Below are 17,398 nucleotides of genomic sequence, written 5' to 3'. Positions count from 1 at the left end.
TTTGGAATCTGCATCTCCTTTCATGAGGACATCATAAATGCAACCAGGCACTGGGATGAGGTCTGCGTGACAGCATCACAGGATAAAGTGAATGTAGCCCACGGCAGGTTTAGTTTATTAACAAGGAAGATGGCTCAGGCCAAGAAATCACCAGATCATTGCTGGATTTCCCTGGTTTATGTTAACTGAGTTAATTTTCATTATTCAAAATGTAAATGATTTTGAGATCTGTGTAAAGAAGGACATTAAATATACGCAGTACTATAATACATCAGAAAGAGAGAGTGCCACTGGCACGTGGTCCTGCTGTTTCGGAGGCCTTTGTACTGGCACTGGAGGCAGTAGAGAGGAGCAGAGACTCTGGAGTCAAACTCGTAGGTTCCATTCCCCACTCTGCCACTTTCAGCTGGGTGCCCTGGCCATGCTTCTTAATCTCCCAGTGCTAGTTTCCTCATATGTAAAACAGGATAATAATAGAACCTACTCTGCAGAACTGTCAAGAGTAAAAGAGTTAATACATACAAAGAGCTGAGAACCATGATGGCACAGAGAAATCCCTCAATAAATCTTCCCCTTTAATTACAGTAAGAAAAATAACCCCAAAGATACCCCTACAGCTAGGCTAAGGCTCCAGGAGGTCATGGGCTTAGAACTAATGCAGGAAAATACAAAGCCAGAATAAGGCTGCTTTGCTAGGGCTTGATCTGAGGCATATTTAAAATTAGGGAAGCCTCAGGGCAGACAGTCTGGTATAGCCCCTACCTGCAACACTTTGGGGCTCACTGTGAGCCAGAGGGTGCTTGAGACCACTCTGGTTTTATCTAAATTACAGTGACTGGGTCATGGCTGCCATTTAATTTTAAAAAATTAAATAAAAGTAATACATGCACATGATAAAGAATTGAGAAACTACAGAAAGGCCTAAAAGGAAAAGTAATTGGCTCTACTCCCCTCCCTACCTTCACTCTCATTCCACCCAAATAGCTACTCCAAACAGTTTCTCTGGTACCCCAGAGCCTCCAAAAGGGAATACAGCCCTGCCAACACTTGTATTTTAGCACAGTGAGACCGAGTGACATCCATGTCTTCTGACCTCCAGTACTGTAAGATAACAAATTTGTGTTTTTAGCCCCTAAGGTTATGGTCATTTCTTTCAGCAACAATAGGAATCTAATACAAAGTGTTTGAAAAGTATACATATTTTTACTTATGAGTATTATTTCTATAAATTTATCCTAAGGAAATAGTTGAAGAAAACACATTGTATGAAAACACATGAAGATTCACCAAAGCATTAAACAGGAAATAATGGCAAAGAGCATAAACATTCAAAAAGAAACCATTTGAATAGACTATAGTTACATGTAATAGCATCATATGTAGCTATTAAAATTTATGTATTAACCAGGTACTGTGATGGGGTCTATGTAACAGCATCTCAAGAGAAAGTGAATATAGCCCTTGGCAGGTCTATATATACAGAAAATGAAAAGATAGCCACAGAATATTATCGCAAAAATATAAGATCCTATTTTTAGTCTGAAAAACATTTTTATCTATTTTCTATGTCACATATTCCTATGCTACATCGCATAATTTCATCCACAAATATTTCAGTATGTACCTTAAAAGATAAAAACTCCAAAAAATCCATGATATTATTTTTAACAATAATTTCTCCTTAATACTGTCAAATAACTACTCTGTGTTCAGTATGTCTCAAAAAATTTTTTACAGTATGCTCAAATCCAAGTAAGATCTATACATTGGAGCTGCTTCATGTGTCTCTTAAATCTCTTTTAATCTACAGGTTCATGTCCTTTCTCTACTTTTTTTCTTGTAGTTCATTTGTTGAAGGAAATAAGCCTTTTATCATGTATTTTCCCAATCTCAGTATCATATATCATGCTCCCTTGGCCTCTATATTTTCTGTATATTGGTATTTAGATCTAGGTATTGATCAGATTCACATTTGATTTTTGAACAAGAAAACTTTGTAGGTGATGTTGCATTCTTCCATCAAGAGATACATAGTATGTTGGAGGTCTCTATAGAAATAGTTCACAGTGTATTCGTGAACAATTCTGTTTTGGCAAAATGAATTTGTTTGTTTAAATTTGCACATATTTAACAAGTAAAAAGTATCACATCTTATTTACCCGTTGAGAAACATGCTAACAAATGGCAGAAATGTCATCATAGGATATTTTACACATTTAGTTAACCCGTAGCTTACCTCACCCCGAAAACCATAGGTAGAAATACTAGCTAAATCCTCAAAGGACTGCAGTTTACTTGTAGTAAACCTCTCACACACAATATCCAGATCTTCTTTCTAGAAGATACCAAAAGATAAATAATTATAATACTTATTTTTCTAAATCATTTTGAATTTCTCTTTTTTTGGTTCAATCTAAGAAGACAACCCTTTGAAGCATTTTTAAATTAGCAGTACCTTTCTTACTCAGCATCCAGAATACTACATTGACCTGCTCCTCCTTCTCACTTGTCTCATTCTTCAGTATCATCTGCTGGTTCTGTCTCATTCCATGACAGTGAAATAACCCAGGATGTCATCCCTCTCTATGCATACTTACTCTTTCACTTCTAAAAATTTATTATTATTTATCCCTACAGCACCTGGTCTTCCTAGGTGGTCTCTCATCCAAGTACTAACCAGGCCCGACCCTGCTTAGCTTCTGAGATGAGACATTGGGCTTGTTCAGGGTGGCATGGCCGTAGACCATGGACCGTGGCTCCACTGAGGTGCGAACCCAGGATCTGTGTGTAAATCAGACATGCTGACCGCTACACTATCTATGGAACCACGTCCAGAACACTCACTTTCCTGATGATCTCATCCAGTCTTATGGATTTCATAAAATTAGAAAACTTCTTTATTAAAAAACTACAGATACAATTTATAGATAAATTTTACAGATACATTTAATTGTAGTAAAATGTACATTAAAAAATCCTATATTTTAGGCATTTTTAAGTGTACGGTTCTGTGGCATGAAGTACATTCACATTGTTCTGCAATCATCAAGATCTGTGTTCGAACTCTTTCATCCTCCCCAACTGAAACTGTACTCATTAAACAAAAACTCTCCATCATCCCGTCCCACAAACTCCTGGTGACCACTCTTCTGCTTTCTGTTCTACTTTCTGTCTCTATGAATTTTACTACTCTAGGAATCTATATAAGAGTAACCATGCAATATAAGTTCTTTTGTGACTGGCTTATTTCACTTAACATGTCTTCAAGGTTCATCTATGTTTTAGCATGTGTCAAATTTCATTCATTTTTAAGGCTGAATATTCCACTTTATGTATATATTACATTTTGTTAATCCATCTGTTGATACGTGGATTGCTCCCATGTTTTGGCTATTATATGTTGCTATGAACATAGGTGTACAAGTCTCTTTGAGACCTTGCTTTCACTTCTTTTGGTTATATAACCAGATGTGGAACTGCTGGATCGTATGGTAATTGCTGAATTTTTTGAGGAATCACCCTATCATTTTCCATAGTAGCTATACTATTTTAGATTCCCATCAGAGTGCACAAGGGTTTAAACTTCTCTATATCCTTGGTGATACTTATTTATTTCTGATAATAACCATCCTAATGGATATCAAGTGGTATGTCACTGTAGTTTTGATCGGTTTTTCCCTAATGATTAGTGACACTGAACATCTTTTCATGTGAGTCTCCTTGCTTTTAATACCATCAAAAGAAGAGTATACAAAATTTTTATCTCCAGCTCAAACCTTTACCCTGCACTTGACTCACATATCTATCCAACTAATAGGTATCTTGAGTTTAACATGCCCCTAAATTTCCAAACCTCCCCCAAACCTACTTCTTCTACAGTCTCTCCCATCAGTGAATGGTAACTCCTCCTTCCGCTTGCACAGGCCAAAACCTTAAAATCACTCTCGATCTATCTTTCTTACACTCTACATCAGCAAATCTGAGCTTTGTCTTCATAATTAACCCAGAATCTCACTGCTTCTTACATCTCTGCTGTGATCAGAATGGTCCAAGGCACTATCATCCTTCTCCTGGATTGCTCCAAGAGCTTCCTCACTGCTTCTGTCCTGTCCTGCTACAGTCTATTTTTTGCATTATAGACAAAAGGGTTCCTACAAAACTCGTCAAACCATGTCACCTCTTTGCTCAAAACCCTCTAATAGTATCTCACCTCATTCATAGTAAAAGCCAAAGATTTCACAACAGGCCACAGTGTCCCACATGATCAGTCTGCTTATCCTTCAGATCTCATCCGTTCCTCTTCTACCCCACACCCTGTTCAAGCCTCCTCGCTGTCAGGCATGCTTCCATTTGGTGGTTTTGTATGTATTATTCTCTGCTCAGAAAACTCATCTTTCAAAGGGCCTCATGATTCACTCCTTGACTTTCTTATTGCCCTGAACAGTGCCCAGCACAGAACAGGTATTCAATAAATATTTATCGTCGGTGCTGAATTTTTCAAACAATCCCAACCACAAGAGCCCAGAGTTTCCAGAACTGGGAAAGGCTCTGCCACTTCCTGCAGATGTATCACATGAAGGTTACAAATGTCCTGCTTCTCTGAGGTGTTACTTACCCTGATTCCAGTGCCATTATCTTGGATTTGAATCAACTTCAGGCCTCCTTCTTTAACAACCACTTGAATACTTGTGGATTTTGCATCTAAACTAGCGAGTCAAACAGAAAAAATAATTTATTAGTTTGCAACAAAGCTAACACACGTACTTTAATATGAGCCATGGGATAAGAACAAATTCCAGATAAATATAAGACTGTCTAATTAATATGTTTTTCCTTTGTCTCACAGGCTCTGTGACTACACTGTTATCAGTTCACATGTTGTGTGAGAGAGGAAAGGGAGGGGCCAACGGGGAAACCATCATTTCCAATAGGACACTGAACACCATTTTTGTTCCTCTAAGAAAGAAATGAAGGTAGGTCTTTTTAGCACACGCCTTTTTACTTCCCTCTTCTCTACTAATTCTAACATTTGTTACTCGACCTATATTCAGCCTCAAAATGATCCTAATAAAATGTCATTTAAAAAAATTTGAAAATTCTAAATGTTTTTCTCTACCATTCCCCTTTCTATAAGAAAATATATTTATGTTGGGGAACAGAAAAAATGGCAACGCAGAAAGTTTTTTAAGAAACCAATAATTCTTTTGTATCTTCAAAGAGTAGCCTACAAGCATACAACACCTACCAGAGAAGAAAATTTCAGCCTGGTGCTGCATGAGTAAAAGATGTTACTGGCTCCTCACAGAGAAAATTCTTTATTCAGAAATAAGACATTAAATTACTTAAATATTAAAGACCTTTCTCACAAGCCCCTGAATTGAAGTTATATTAACCATCTTGCCCTACATATTAAAAAGAGCATAACTGGACTCCATACAAAGTCTCTGCTTATAGAATTAATTATAAGCCACCGAGCTAATATGTTTAGTTTTGCTGTACAGTATTCTGGCACACTACAATAATAGGTGCAGTTAATTCTAACATTGTTCTATCAATTAATTCTAATATTGAAGAAATAAAAGCCAGCCTTTACAAACCATGGCAAGTAAAGTCAAAAGGAGAAATCGTTCCCAGGTTCTGTGCTCCTTCTTTTGTCTACCTTCTAATTCTCTTCTTTTGCCTGAGTGATCCACTGTTCTTTCAATCCCATTACCCTGAATGGTTTATATTTTCACAATAAATCTCTTTACAAACGTACCATGCTTCGCTGGGGCTTTTTTTTTTTTTTTTTTAATGTTCGGATTTTATTAGCATCGACTGATTTTAACACAAAGGATCTTATATAATGTTCAGATATTTTATGAGCATGTGTCTTTTTTGAGGTTTAAAGTTTACGTTCACCTTTCCACATTTTTAACCTTCTTCCTCCACATTTGGTGATAGTTCTAAACTTCAGAATCCACGGATTACCCCATAAAATCAACTATCTTTGAAGTCACTCCCCTCCCCCCAAAGTAAAAGGCAGAAACTACACTAAGTGGCATCACTAATTTAGCAATAGGGAAATCACAAGTTAAATCCAGAGGAAGTCCACTGGCCTGTCCTAAAATCTCGACATTTAAAATAAAAAATTAACTTGTACTCTTGAATGTGCATGATTTGTGGAGTAAGCATGAAATATTCTCCCTCTGAAGAATGGAGATTTTCCCCACTGAAAATTGTTACATTAAAAATTTTGCACCTTCTTTGTATATATTAAGAGTATTTCTTAGTTAATGGCAACATTAAAACAATACTGTGTATCTTCCACTCGCACGCTCAACCCTAGAAAAATCTCGCGACAGCGCTCAAAAAGGTACCGGTGGAGAAGTCAGGACCCCGCGGTCTCCACTCTATGGGCATGCGCCGTACACGCGCCCACCCAGAGCCGGGAGGCGTGTCTGCGCCATGCCAAGGGGCGGCCCGTTAAATTACAGCTTCTAAGGAAGCCTGGCTCGACTCCGTCCGTACCAGTTCTCAATCATCTCCTTGATGGCATTAGCTGGACGCTGAATAACTTCCCCTGCCGCAATGCGGTTCACCACGGTCTCGTCCAGCCGCCGAATAACGCCCGCTACGAACGACATTTTGGCGCCAGACGACCCCAGGTCACGTCGAAATGCTCACCGGAAGTGCCTTCAGCCAATCACCTCAGCGCTTCGTGTTCACGTCCTTTTTCTCGACTCTGTTTACGCCGTCCTGCCCCCTCGTCCAGTGGCAGCGCCGCTTTCGAGCCAGGGAGCTATTGATTGGGCAGCTTGAATGCCAGTCAAGTTCCTTGGGTCTGGGGTTTTCTGGGTCTTTTCGTGCCCCCCTAAAGCAGTTTCAGACCACCAGCTAGAAGGACTTGCGCCTGCGCGCTAGAAATCACTGTCCGCCATTCCGGCCAATAGGAACGGAGGTGCGAATAGCGGAGGTTGGTGTCCCCCCGCTGGGGTGATCTGGCGCAGAGCGGAGGAGGTGCTTCGCGCTTGCTCCTGCTCCGCCCCAATCTTTGCGGCCCCACGGAGGTTGGCCTTGTTCTTGTGTCCTCCAGTAGAATGTGGATGACACCAAAGAGGTGCAAGATGGAAATCGAGGAGTCTCGGGGTTTCCGGCCCGAGTGGACACAGCGTTTCTTGGTGGTGGAGCCTCCGGAGGGCGAAGGGGCCTTGTGCCTGGTCTGTGGCCACCTCGTCGTACCCATCTGCGAACGCGACGTCAGGCGCCACTACGAGGCAGAGCATCAGTACTACGAGCGGTATGTGGAGGGCGAGCGCGCGGCCCTGGTGGAGCGTCTGCGTCAGGGAGATTTGCCGGAGATCCCCCCGCTCACTCCCGAGGAGAGAGCTGCTCGTGCAGGCCTAGGGCTCGCTCGCCTCTTGGCCTTAAAGGGTCGCGGCTGGGCCGAGGGAGGCTTTGTATACCAGTGCATGGAGGTGATGCTGAAAGATGTACTGCCAGATCACGTAAGCGTCATCGGTGGCATCGATTTATCTCCAGAGATCACCCAGCAAAGGGTCCTTAAAATTAACGAGAATCTACGCAGTCAGCTTTTTAACCGAGCCAAGGACTTTAGAGCCTATTCCCTTGCCTTGGACGACCAGGCTTTTGTTGCCTATGAGAACTACCTCCTGGTCTTTGTCCGCGGCGTAGACCAGGACTTGGAGGTGCAAGAAGAGCTTCTGACCATAGTCAACCTGACTCATCATTTCAGTGTTGGTGCCCTCATGGCGGCAATCCTTGAGGCCTTGCAGACAGCAGGGCTTAGCTTGCAGCGAATGGTTGGACTAACCACAACCCACACTTTGAGAATGATTGGTGAGAACTCAGGACTGGTGTCATACATGAGAGAAAAGGCTGTAAGCCCCAACTGTTGGAATGTCATCCATTATTCAGGATTCCTTCACTTGGAACTGTTGAGTTCCTATGATGTTGATGTTAATCAGGTCATAAATACCGTTTCTGAATGGATAGTTTTGATTAAGACAAGAGGCGTTAGACGACCGGAATTTCAGGCTTTACTAACTGAATCTGAATCAGAGCATGGCGAAAGGGTTAATGGACGGTGTCTGAACAATTGGCTTAGAAAAGGGAAAACTTTAAAACTAATATTTTCTCTAAGGAAGGAGATAGAAGCATTCTTGGTTTCGGTAGGGGCAACAACAGTCCATTTCACCGACAAACAATGGCTTTGTGACTTTGGCTTCTTGGTGGACGTTATGGACCATCTTCGAGAACTCAGTGAGCTCTTGCGAGTCAATAAAGTCTTTGCAGCTGCTGCCTTTGACCATATTTGTACCTTTGAAGCTAAGCTGAATTTACTTCACAGACATATTGAGGAAAAAAATCTAACACACTTTGCTGCCCTCCGAGAAGTTGCTGATGAGCTTAAACAGCATCTTAAAGAAGATGATAAAGTACTTGCGGCAGATCGGTATCAAGGTGTGATCTGTCGCCTACAAAAAGAATTTGAGAGACATTTTAAGGACCTCAAGTTCATTAAAAAGGACTTAGAACTTTTTGCAAATCCATTTAACTTTAAACCTGAATATGCCCCTATTTCAGTAAGGGTGGAGCTCACAAAACTTCAGGCAAACACTAACCTTTGGAATGAATACAGAAACAAAGACTTGGGGCAGTTCTACGCTGGATTGCCCGCCGAATCTTACCCAATTATCAAAGGGGTTGCCTGTAAGGTGGCATCCTTGTTTGATAGTAGCGAAATCTGTGAAAAGGCATTTTCGTATTTGACTCGAAACCAACACACTTTGAGCCAGCCATTGACAGATGAGCATCTCCACGCCCTGTTTAGGATTGCTACAACTGAAATAGAGCCGCATTGGGATGCTCTTGTGAGAGGAAGAAATGAACCTAATCCATGAGGATTTGTAATTCAACATTGAAACAAGAAGAATCCAGTTCTAAAGGCGAAAATTTGTTTGATTTTTCAAGTTTACTAATTTGAATCATAGGAAAGCACCAAGTTTATTCATCCAAATTGATTATGATTCAAATTCTTCTTTTTTTTTTCATCTCAAGAGGCAGCATGGGACTGAAACATGCGAACACCTCTTTTAAAACTTAATGATAAAATCATTTTCTTTTGCTTTTATGGCAGTTGTTTTAAAAAAGTTTGGTACTGATAATGTGAGTTTAATTAGAAGTCGGTTTTTAAAGTGTTTCAAAGAAATTTTAGCTTTTATTTTAACAAAATGTTAAAATTCTGATGCGTATAGTCTGAAATTATCAACTCTTTAAATGTACGTTTGAGCAAATTTACAGAAACTCAGCAAGTTTAGAAGTTTCTGTAAAGGAAGAACGTACATTCATTGGAAATATTTTGTCTAACAGAAAGTTTGAAACTATTTTTTTTAAACATTTCTGAATCTGAGGTAAATATTGACAGATTACCTCCATCTCCCCTCCTCCCTACCTACCGCAGCGATAATTATTATTACTAATAGAGAAAGTAATCAAATAAAATTTTAGGAGCAAGAATTATTTTTAAATTGCAGATTAGGAGGCTTCCTGCAATTTGGAGATCAGACTAACCAATTATTGGAGGTTTCTCCTGAATTTTTCACAATTGGGTGCTGTTTTACCAGCTTGCCTAATAAAGGACTATGGTAAGTATGGAATCTTAATGATTGCCCATTAGCAATTCTTTTTTCTATTTCAGGCAGAAGTTTGGCCTTATTAATAAGGGTAAGGAAAAAAAGATTTTTGCACACCAGAATCAGGAGGTGTGAGATATTTTAGCTTATTTGTCCTGTCTGCATGGGTGTTACCTTTACGAAGAAATTCTGCTTAAAGGAAACCCTTTATTTTATAGCGATATCAGATTTTGTCAACAGATTTTGTTAGCTGTTGGAAATGGATTTATAGAATTTGAAACTGCCCCCCCCCACATTCTGTATTTGAGACAGTGCGCACGTAAAAATATTTAGCTCTCAAGAAGCACCTTTATTCACAGATTGTAGCAATGTCATATTTCTAGTGAGACATCTGCTTTGTGCTAAAACAGTAATTCTCAAACTTAAGTTAACCGTGAAAAGGAAATCGTACAATAAAGCCAAATAAGCAAAATGATTTAAAAACAGGACCCAATTTCTAGAGTCTCTCAAGTAAATTAGAAAAACTTGTGCTAAAGTCTTGTCTTAATGATTGTAACACATTATATTCTGTGGTCACTAATCCAGCAAATTCAAGGTACCAGGATGCAACTAAGAATTTAGAAAGAACTGGTACCTGAACAATCAAAGTAGATAATATAGGATCCCGTGACAAAAATTGTGTCAGTGGTTCTCAACCAGAGACAATAACTTTTCTTTCCAAAGGATGTTGGCAAACATGGGGGACTTTTTTTGGTTGTTACATTTCCTTGGAGTGGGTGGGGCGGGGGGTGGTTCTGCTGGCATTTAAGTGCATGGGACAACCTGGGACAATGAAGAATTATCCCTCTGAAAGTGCCAGTAGATCCCCAGTGTAGATTTTTTTATTTTGAGGGATGGAAAATTACCGGTAGAAGCAAAATTAGAAGGTCAATTTGGGCAAACTAACGTAGGGGAAACTAATTCCAACATTCTAAGTTTGGCTGGTAAGGTGCAATAAAGGCCTTGATAGGTTCTGGTTGCTCACTATAGCATAAGTCAGTAATTGATTAAAGGTTCTATTCTGCTATAAGTAAGTAATTGACAAGCAAGTGGTATAAAGATGTTTATCAAGAGTGGTCAAGTTGAGATTTTGGTTAACAGGGAATAGTAAGTAGGCTTAAATATTTGAAAAACCAACATAGTAAAAAACCAACCAAACAAAAATCTACCGGTAATTTCCCAGTAGCTTGGAGTATTCTCTGTCATGGCAAGTGCTTTATTGAAAGGATGATTGGAGACCTGAAAGCTGTTTCTGCTTTCTAACCCAGTTCCTCAAATATTAAAGTCTTGTACATTTTGTGAAGTTCTAGTATATATTTTGCTTAAGGTAATAATAAAATTAGTTTGCATCATATAGTCACTGAGTGGGGGGTGGGGGAGATATAAGCCAAGGATTTTAAATGGATCCCGAATAATAGAGAGTTTACTATAAACTAGTCTTGTTTGTAAAAAAAAGAAAAAAAGTGTGTATTTTACTGTTTTCTGTATTTAGTAATTCTGTAACTGCATGGCAGTCTTTTGTGTTTGAAATATTTTTTATAAAGTAGTTGTTATTGGTCCTGTTGTATCAGTGAATATAGTTAAAATAAGTACTATTTTTAAAAAACTATTATCTCCCTGTATCTCCTATTCCTACTGGTTTCTTCTTGAAAGATTTGTCTGTATTCCTGGTCTCCCATATTTCCACTCAAACTGTTCTACTTAGCTCACAAAGTCCTTGTCAGTATTCTTACCGTCTGATACTACTGACCACTCTCCTTGAAATACTTGTTTACTTTGGCTTTGGGGCGATAGCATCTCCAGGTATGCTTAGTCTTCTTTGCAGATACCGCTTTCCCTTAAATATCTGTGTTCTTGGGATTTTTTGGCTATCTTATTCACATCATCTCTTAGCTTTCTCATCTTTCATGGCTTCAGTTACCACCTGTATGCAAATGAATCCCGAATTCATATCTCCTTTCTAGACCTTTCCTAATTCATATATCTAATTGCTAACAAGTCCATGTTGCTCTCTCATAGGCACCATGGCATGTCATTGGTCTCATCCCCAAACTTCTCCTCTCATGTGTCTTCTTTTAGTAAATGACACTACCACTACTAACCATTCAATTGCACTTGCCAAGCCAAAAACTAAGTTATCCATGACTTTTCATTCATCACATCTACTCACAAAAACCTTTCTGTTACGTCTGCCGTCTAAATTTTTCTCAGTTCTCCAGTGCTACTATTCTGATTCCAGCCATTAGCCCACCTAGATGATAGCAGCAGCCTCCTCCTTAGTTTCCCTCTCTCTGATTTTGATCCCTTTTCACACTGCAGCCAGATTGTTGCAAAAGACATTTCTGGTCACATCACTCCACTGCTTTCTCCACTGCTCCTAAGATAAGGCACAATTTCTATTTATCTTTCAGGTCTCACTTGATATACCATTTCCTCTAGGAAACTTTCATTGACGCCCTCTAGACTAGCTGCCCCTACTACACACTCCCTAAATAGCTGTTCTTTCCCAGCCACACACTTAGCACGCTTTATTGTTACTTCTTATTAATCACTGCTAGACTGTAAACTTTATAAGGGCAGGAACCTTATGCCTCGCTCACTGTTGTGTCTCTAGTGCTTAGTATAATGCCTGGCATTTCAATAAATGTTTGGATGCATAAATGTTTGTGTAGTGTTTTACAATCTTTGAAGCCCTTTCACAGTCTTATTTCACTGTCACAGTGGTCTTGCCTTAGTCTGTTCACTGGGTGATTATTATCCACATATTACAAATTAAGGAATGACGCTAAGTTTTTTTTGTGACTAGAGATCTCATTGTATTCCCAGAATTTAGCTTAGTGCTTGGCATGTGGCTCAAATGTTTATTATGAGTATGTCGTTGGGGAAACAAACTTAGATTGTAATTTGCCCTAGCAAACATAGTAGTAAAGCCAGGATTCAAACCCAGACATAATCACATAAATCCACTATGTAATTAAGTAAGTCCTTACTTCCTTGATATAGAAGTCTTTTTTTTTTTTTTTTTTTAATTTCTAAAGGCAGACTTCCAAAAGAACCTGGATGAAAAAGATTGGACAACTATTTAGTGGACTGACACGATACTTAAGTAATTAATAAGTTAAATTCAGTATCAGAAAAAGATAGTGCCACTTAAGAGTTAATATCCATTTTCCTGTTGTCAGCATCAATCATAGGAGAAAATGGCATACTATTTACTTGCTACTTTTTTTTACAGATGGTTTCTGACTCTTCTGGGATTTAAAAGTAAGTAAATTTAGCAAAATGTTAGAGGAATGACTCAGCCCTTCTGATCACTAAATATTCAGTTCACTTGCTTTCCTACCTGCAGACTGTTCTCATCACCTCCCCAAGGAAGATGATCCAAAAGTGACATCTAATGAACACTTACTTACTAGATTTGCTATATTTCCTTGGTTTCTTGTTCGTAAGCCTCTCTGAACTTAATTTCTGAATAACTGGAACCTTCAGACTTCATGGGAGAGTCATACTCTTACTCTCTTTTTCCCTGAACCATTTGGTCCAATTGACGAGATTAATCCGTGTTATACTCTTAGATGGATTTTAGTTTGGGGCACATTAACTTATTCAGAGATCTTAACAATAGGTGTGATAGTCATCCAGTGATTTCATCGGGTTTTAATCAACTGTTGGATTAAAACAGTTCTCATTTGTCTTTTTTGTAGTTGAGAAGTGGCTTCATTCTACTCAATAGGTAATTGAATTTGCGAACTCTTTCTATTCCCTAGCATTTCTGCTTACAAACTGATGAATTCTGAGTTTGTCTTTGTTCCTGTGTATCTTGTCAAATGTAGCCCACAGCAACCATAAAATTTTTTTTTTCTCTAGTAAAGGGTACATTATCTGCCTTCCAGCTTCTTTCAAGAGACAGTTTCACCCATCCATAACTTGAATTGTTCCTGCGTAAGTTATTTCTTCCATCCTCCAATAGCATCCTCCAAACTCCATCCTGAATGCCTATGACAACCAAGCCAATGTTCAATAGTTGACATTTTGTGTAAAAAGAACCAGTTTCTGTATTGGGATGGGCTAGGTTGCCATACAGTAACAACCACAAAATCTCAATGACTCACACAGTTTTTCTCTCACTTGGGCAAGGACTTTGCTCTAGATCAGGTCAGTCATAGGCAAAAATCTGTTCTGCTGCTTGTTTCTGTAAGTAAAGTTTTATTGGAAGACAGCCTTGCCCGTTGGTGTATTGTCTGTGGCTGCTTGTGTTCTACAGTTGCAGAGTAGAGTAGTTGTGACAGAATGTATGGCCCACAAAGTCTAAAATATTTACTGTGTGACCCTTTACGGAAAATATTAACTGATCACTGCTCTAAGTTGTCCTTATTCTGGGACTTAGGCTGACCAAGCAGATGCCATTTTGGGTGTGGCTGCTCGTTTTGAGAAATGAAAAGAGTCTGGCAAGTCACTCATAGGCCCTTGAAGTACTTTTGGCTAAAGTAAATCATGGCCACCAAAATCCAGTCACATGCATGGGAGGAAAACCAGAAATATTTGGAAGACAGCACTGCTGATTAACACATGGTTGTAGCTCTTCGTTTACAGAATTTCTTTCAAAATATTTTTTTGAGATAAAATTTATATTCAGTAAAGTGTGCAAATATTAAGTGTGGATTTATATTTTACTCTTGAACCCATCACCCAGATCAAGATAGTAAACATTTCTAGTATCCTGTAGATGTCCTTATATCCCTCCCACACACACATAACCACTATTCTGACCTTTATCCCTATATATTACTTTTGTCTATTTTAAAACAATGTAAATGTAATGATTATATGTACTCTCGTGTCTTTAGTTCAACATTATGTATGTGAGTCCATGTTGTTGCATGTAACCGCTGTTCATTTTTTACTTCTGTGTAGTATTCTCTTGTATGACATTATCACAATTTATGAATTTATTCTAGTATTGATGGAAATTTTGGTTGTTTCCAGTTTGTGGTTATTATAAATAAAGTTGTTGTGGACATTTTTGTATCTGCCTTTCAGTAAACATGTGCACCTGTTTCTCTTGGTATTCTCTGGTATATACCCTGCTTCCATCCTTCCCACATAATAATTTATTCACACAGCAACTAGAGTGGTCCTTTTTTAAAAAAAATTTTAAATGTAAATCAGACCATGCCACTCCTCTACTCAAAATCCTCCAATGGCTTTATAGCCAATCAGAATAAAATCAAAGGCCTATTATGGTCTCTTAAGGCCCCGAGTGATCTGTACCCACACATACCCTATACACACCCTTTTCTTCCTACGCCGTCTTATATCATATCCTTTACCCCTTTCCCTATTTCCACTTACTGCTCTACCAGGCACTGCTTGTATATTGGGAAATCAAGATAAATGATTCGGCACTATCTTTAAAGAGGTTGTAGTCTACACAGATAATTTTACCATAAGCGATAACACTGGCTAAGATATGGAATTGCAGCAGAACAAAAGCTATTTTCTGACCCCCGTTCCAGTGCCTGTCCCACTCTGCCATTGCTGTCATTACCAGAGTGCCCCGTGTCTCCAATTCCTTTTAAGGAACTATCTTAACTATCTTGACGTTTGGTTATGGCAGTCATGGCTGAGAAAGGGGATCTCTCTGCTAACACAGGAATAATCCTTTAGGAATCTAGAATTCTTTGAGATATTCTATTAGATATATGATTAAAATGATAAAATGTTCATATTTTGATATATATTCTGAAATAGTTTAAATGGTATACATATTACCTGTTTCTAGAGGGTTTGAAAAAGTTTATCTGAAAGGAATGAATTAGTGCCACATTAAGGTAATTATTGACAATTTCCCAATTCTATGTCGTGCATATTGAATTTCAATTTTTTTTATTTTCCTAGGAAATTTTCCATTAAAGTTTTCAAATGTATCGAGTTTTTATTTTAGCTCTTCTATCTCTGGTTATACTCCCTCTCTCATTCCTAATGTTTGGGTTTTATATTTTTATTAATTACCCTCATTGCAGATTTTTATTTTCATTTTTTGTCTTTTTCAAAGAATTTTCTCCTCTGTTTATATATCCATGCTAATGTTTTCTAATTTTTTTGGCTGCTGCTTTTGTCTTCTTTAATTCTTCCTATTTTTTATTTTTTCCATATCCTTTAATTGAAAATTTTTATGCTTTATTTAATAATCTGTCTTCATTATACATCAAACCTATTATTAATATAAATTTCTAAGCCTATATTATTTTATTGCTTTGAATTCTTATTTGGCTCATGGTGGATACTGTGCTGACCACTGAAATAACTCCTTTAGCACTGAAGTTCTTATTTAATCTCTTACAAAAACATTTTCTCATATTATTACGATGCTACTGTCATTACAAGGCATCACACTGAATAATAATTCTCTGACAAAAACTAATGCCTAGTCCATATTCAGATTTCTCTAATGGTTTTCAAAAGTGATTTTTCATAGTTGGCTTCAAATCAGGGTCCAAGCAAGGTCCACACACCATATTTAGTTGTTGCGGCTTTTAAATCTCCTTTCATCCTGAGGAATCCCTCCTCTTGCTCCCTAATTTTTTTCATGCCATTGTCTTATTGAAGAAACCCGGTCAGCTGTATAGAATATCACATTCTAGATTTATCTGTTTTCTTTCTAGTCACGTTTAATTTGTTACTCTTCCATGTTTCGTGTAGTCTTGAAGTTAGTTCTGAAGGCTTGATTAGGTAGATGCAGGTTAATATTGTCACTGGAATCCTGGAAAGGTGGTACTGTGTACTTATTGCCTCACATCAGGATCACAGAGTAACTGGTCTTCCCAGTATTAGTAATGCTAAAATTGGCCAATGGTTTTAGATGGTTATTAGCCTGATCTTGTTTGTGCCAATTTCCCTACGAGTCTTTCACTGGATAGTTTTGATCCATAGATCATTGTTGCCCAAATCCATTATTAATCAGGACTTACAATATAGTTATTTTTCTAACTCTATCATTCCTTCTATATTTATTATCTGAAATTCTTCTATAAAGTAGAATTTTCCGTATTAACTACAGCTATTGGGTTACCTCGAAATATAATTTGAAGCACATATGCAATGGAGTCACAGTCAAGATCCATAAGGACAGGAATTTATTTTGCTTTACTGATGAATCTCCAGTACCCAGACCAGTGCCTGGCACTGATAGGCCTTCATTAGATAATTGTGATAATTGTTGAAGTCAAAATAAATGTTCAATTCTTCCCCTTTAATTACTAATTTTCAGAGTTAGGAGTTATCTTTTATTTATTTGCGGACTTCATATTTTACTAAAAACTTTTATTTATAAAAAGACTTTTATATTTTTAATTGCTTTAGTCAGTTCACAGTCATTCTTTTTGATGCTCACGTTGCCTCATCCTTGATCACTGGGAACTTCTCTGAGATGGCTCCTGTATCCTCTGCCATGATCCCATTAGTCTTTGATAGCATCCATGCATTTCTGCAGAAGATGATCCTGGCTCATCTCTACATTCCTACCCCGTACTTGATCGGGAGCCACAGTTCCTTAAAATAGAGAATGATGGGCAGGGACCACCATTATGATGTTGATGTTGCTTGTTCATGGGCTGTCATTGTTTCTAGACCTTCCTAGTGGACAGAGCTAAGACATATATTTTTTGATGAGAAAACAGGCAATATTGATATTTCTAATTCAAATGTAACATTGCACGGTTTTT

At 38.3% G+C, this 17,398-nt stretch overlaps 2 protein-coding genes and 1 pseudogene across 5 annotated transcripts in view; 1 reads left to right on the top strand and 2 right to left on the bottom strand.

Moving 5' to 3' along the window:
* The window catches only part of MLH1 (mutL homolog 1), a 36,202-nt gene extending 29,362 nt beyond the window's left edge, over positions 1 to 6,840 (bottom strand). Inside the window, exons 1-3 of one of the 2 annotated variants that reach the window (XM_006905758.3) lie at positions 6,511 to 6,840; positions 4,616 to 4,706; positions 2,237 to 2,335 (exon numbers count right to left, since the gene is read on the bottom strand). In XM_006905758.3, coding sequence (XP_006905820.1) covers positions 2,237 to 2,335; positions 4,616 to 4,706; positions 6,511 to 6,626 — 306 coding nt within the window. In that variant the 5' untranslated portion in view covers positions 6,627 to 6,840. The remainder of the gene's footprint in view (positions 1 to 2,236; positions 2,336 to 4,615; positions 4,707 to 6,510) is intronic. The other variant, XM_025039320.1, reaches the window with a different exon arrangement.
* Positions 2,629 to 2,744, bottom strand: LOC112470306 (annotated as a pseudogene).
* A 19-nt stretch (positions 6,841 to 6,859) lies between the features above and the next one.
* On the top strand, positions 6,860 to 14,731 carry EPM2AIP1 (EPM2A interacting protein 1). Of its 3 annotated transcripts, XM_015596986.2 has the most exons (3): positions 6,860 to 9,647; positions 12,910 to 12,938; positions 13,379 to 14,731. In XM_015596986.2, exon 1 carries the CDS (start codon positions 7,080 to 7,082, stop codon positions 8,901 to 8,903), a length of 1,824 nt encoding a protein of 607 aa, XP_015452472.1. In that variant the 5' UTR covers positions 6,860 to 7,079; the 3' UTR covers positions 8,904 to 9,647; positions 12,910 to 12,938; positions 13,379 to 14,731. The 3 variants fall into 3 exon arrangements, with proteins under 3 accessions (XP_015452472.1, XP_006905819.1, XP_024895097.1); XM_006905757.3 differs by having other exon boundaries at positions 12,910 to 14,731; XM_025039329.1 differs by having other exon boundaries at positions 6,860 to 12,938; positions 13,379 to 14,718.
* Positions 14,732 to 17,398: the final 2,667 nt, after the last annotated feature.

This window comes from Pteropus alecto, unplaced genomic scaffold (assembly GCF_000325575.1).
Source record: "Pteropus alecto unplaced genomic scaffold, ASM32557v1 scaffold10, whole genome shotgun sequence".
Classification (NCBI taxonomy): domain Eukaryota; kingdom Metazoa; phylum Chordata; class Mammalia; order Chiroptera; family Pteropodidae; genus Pteropus; species Pteropus alecto.
Note: the sequence above shows the minus strand (reverse complement) of the source record. Positions and strands in the feature narration are given on the sequence as shown.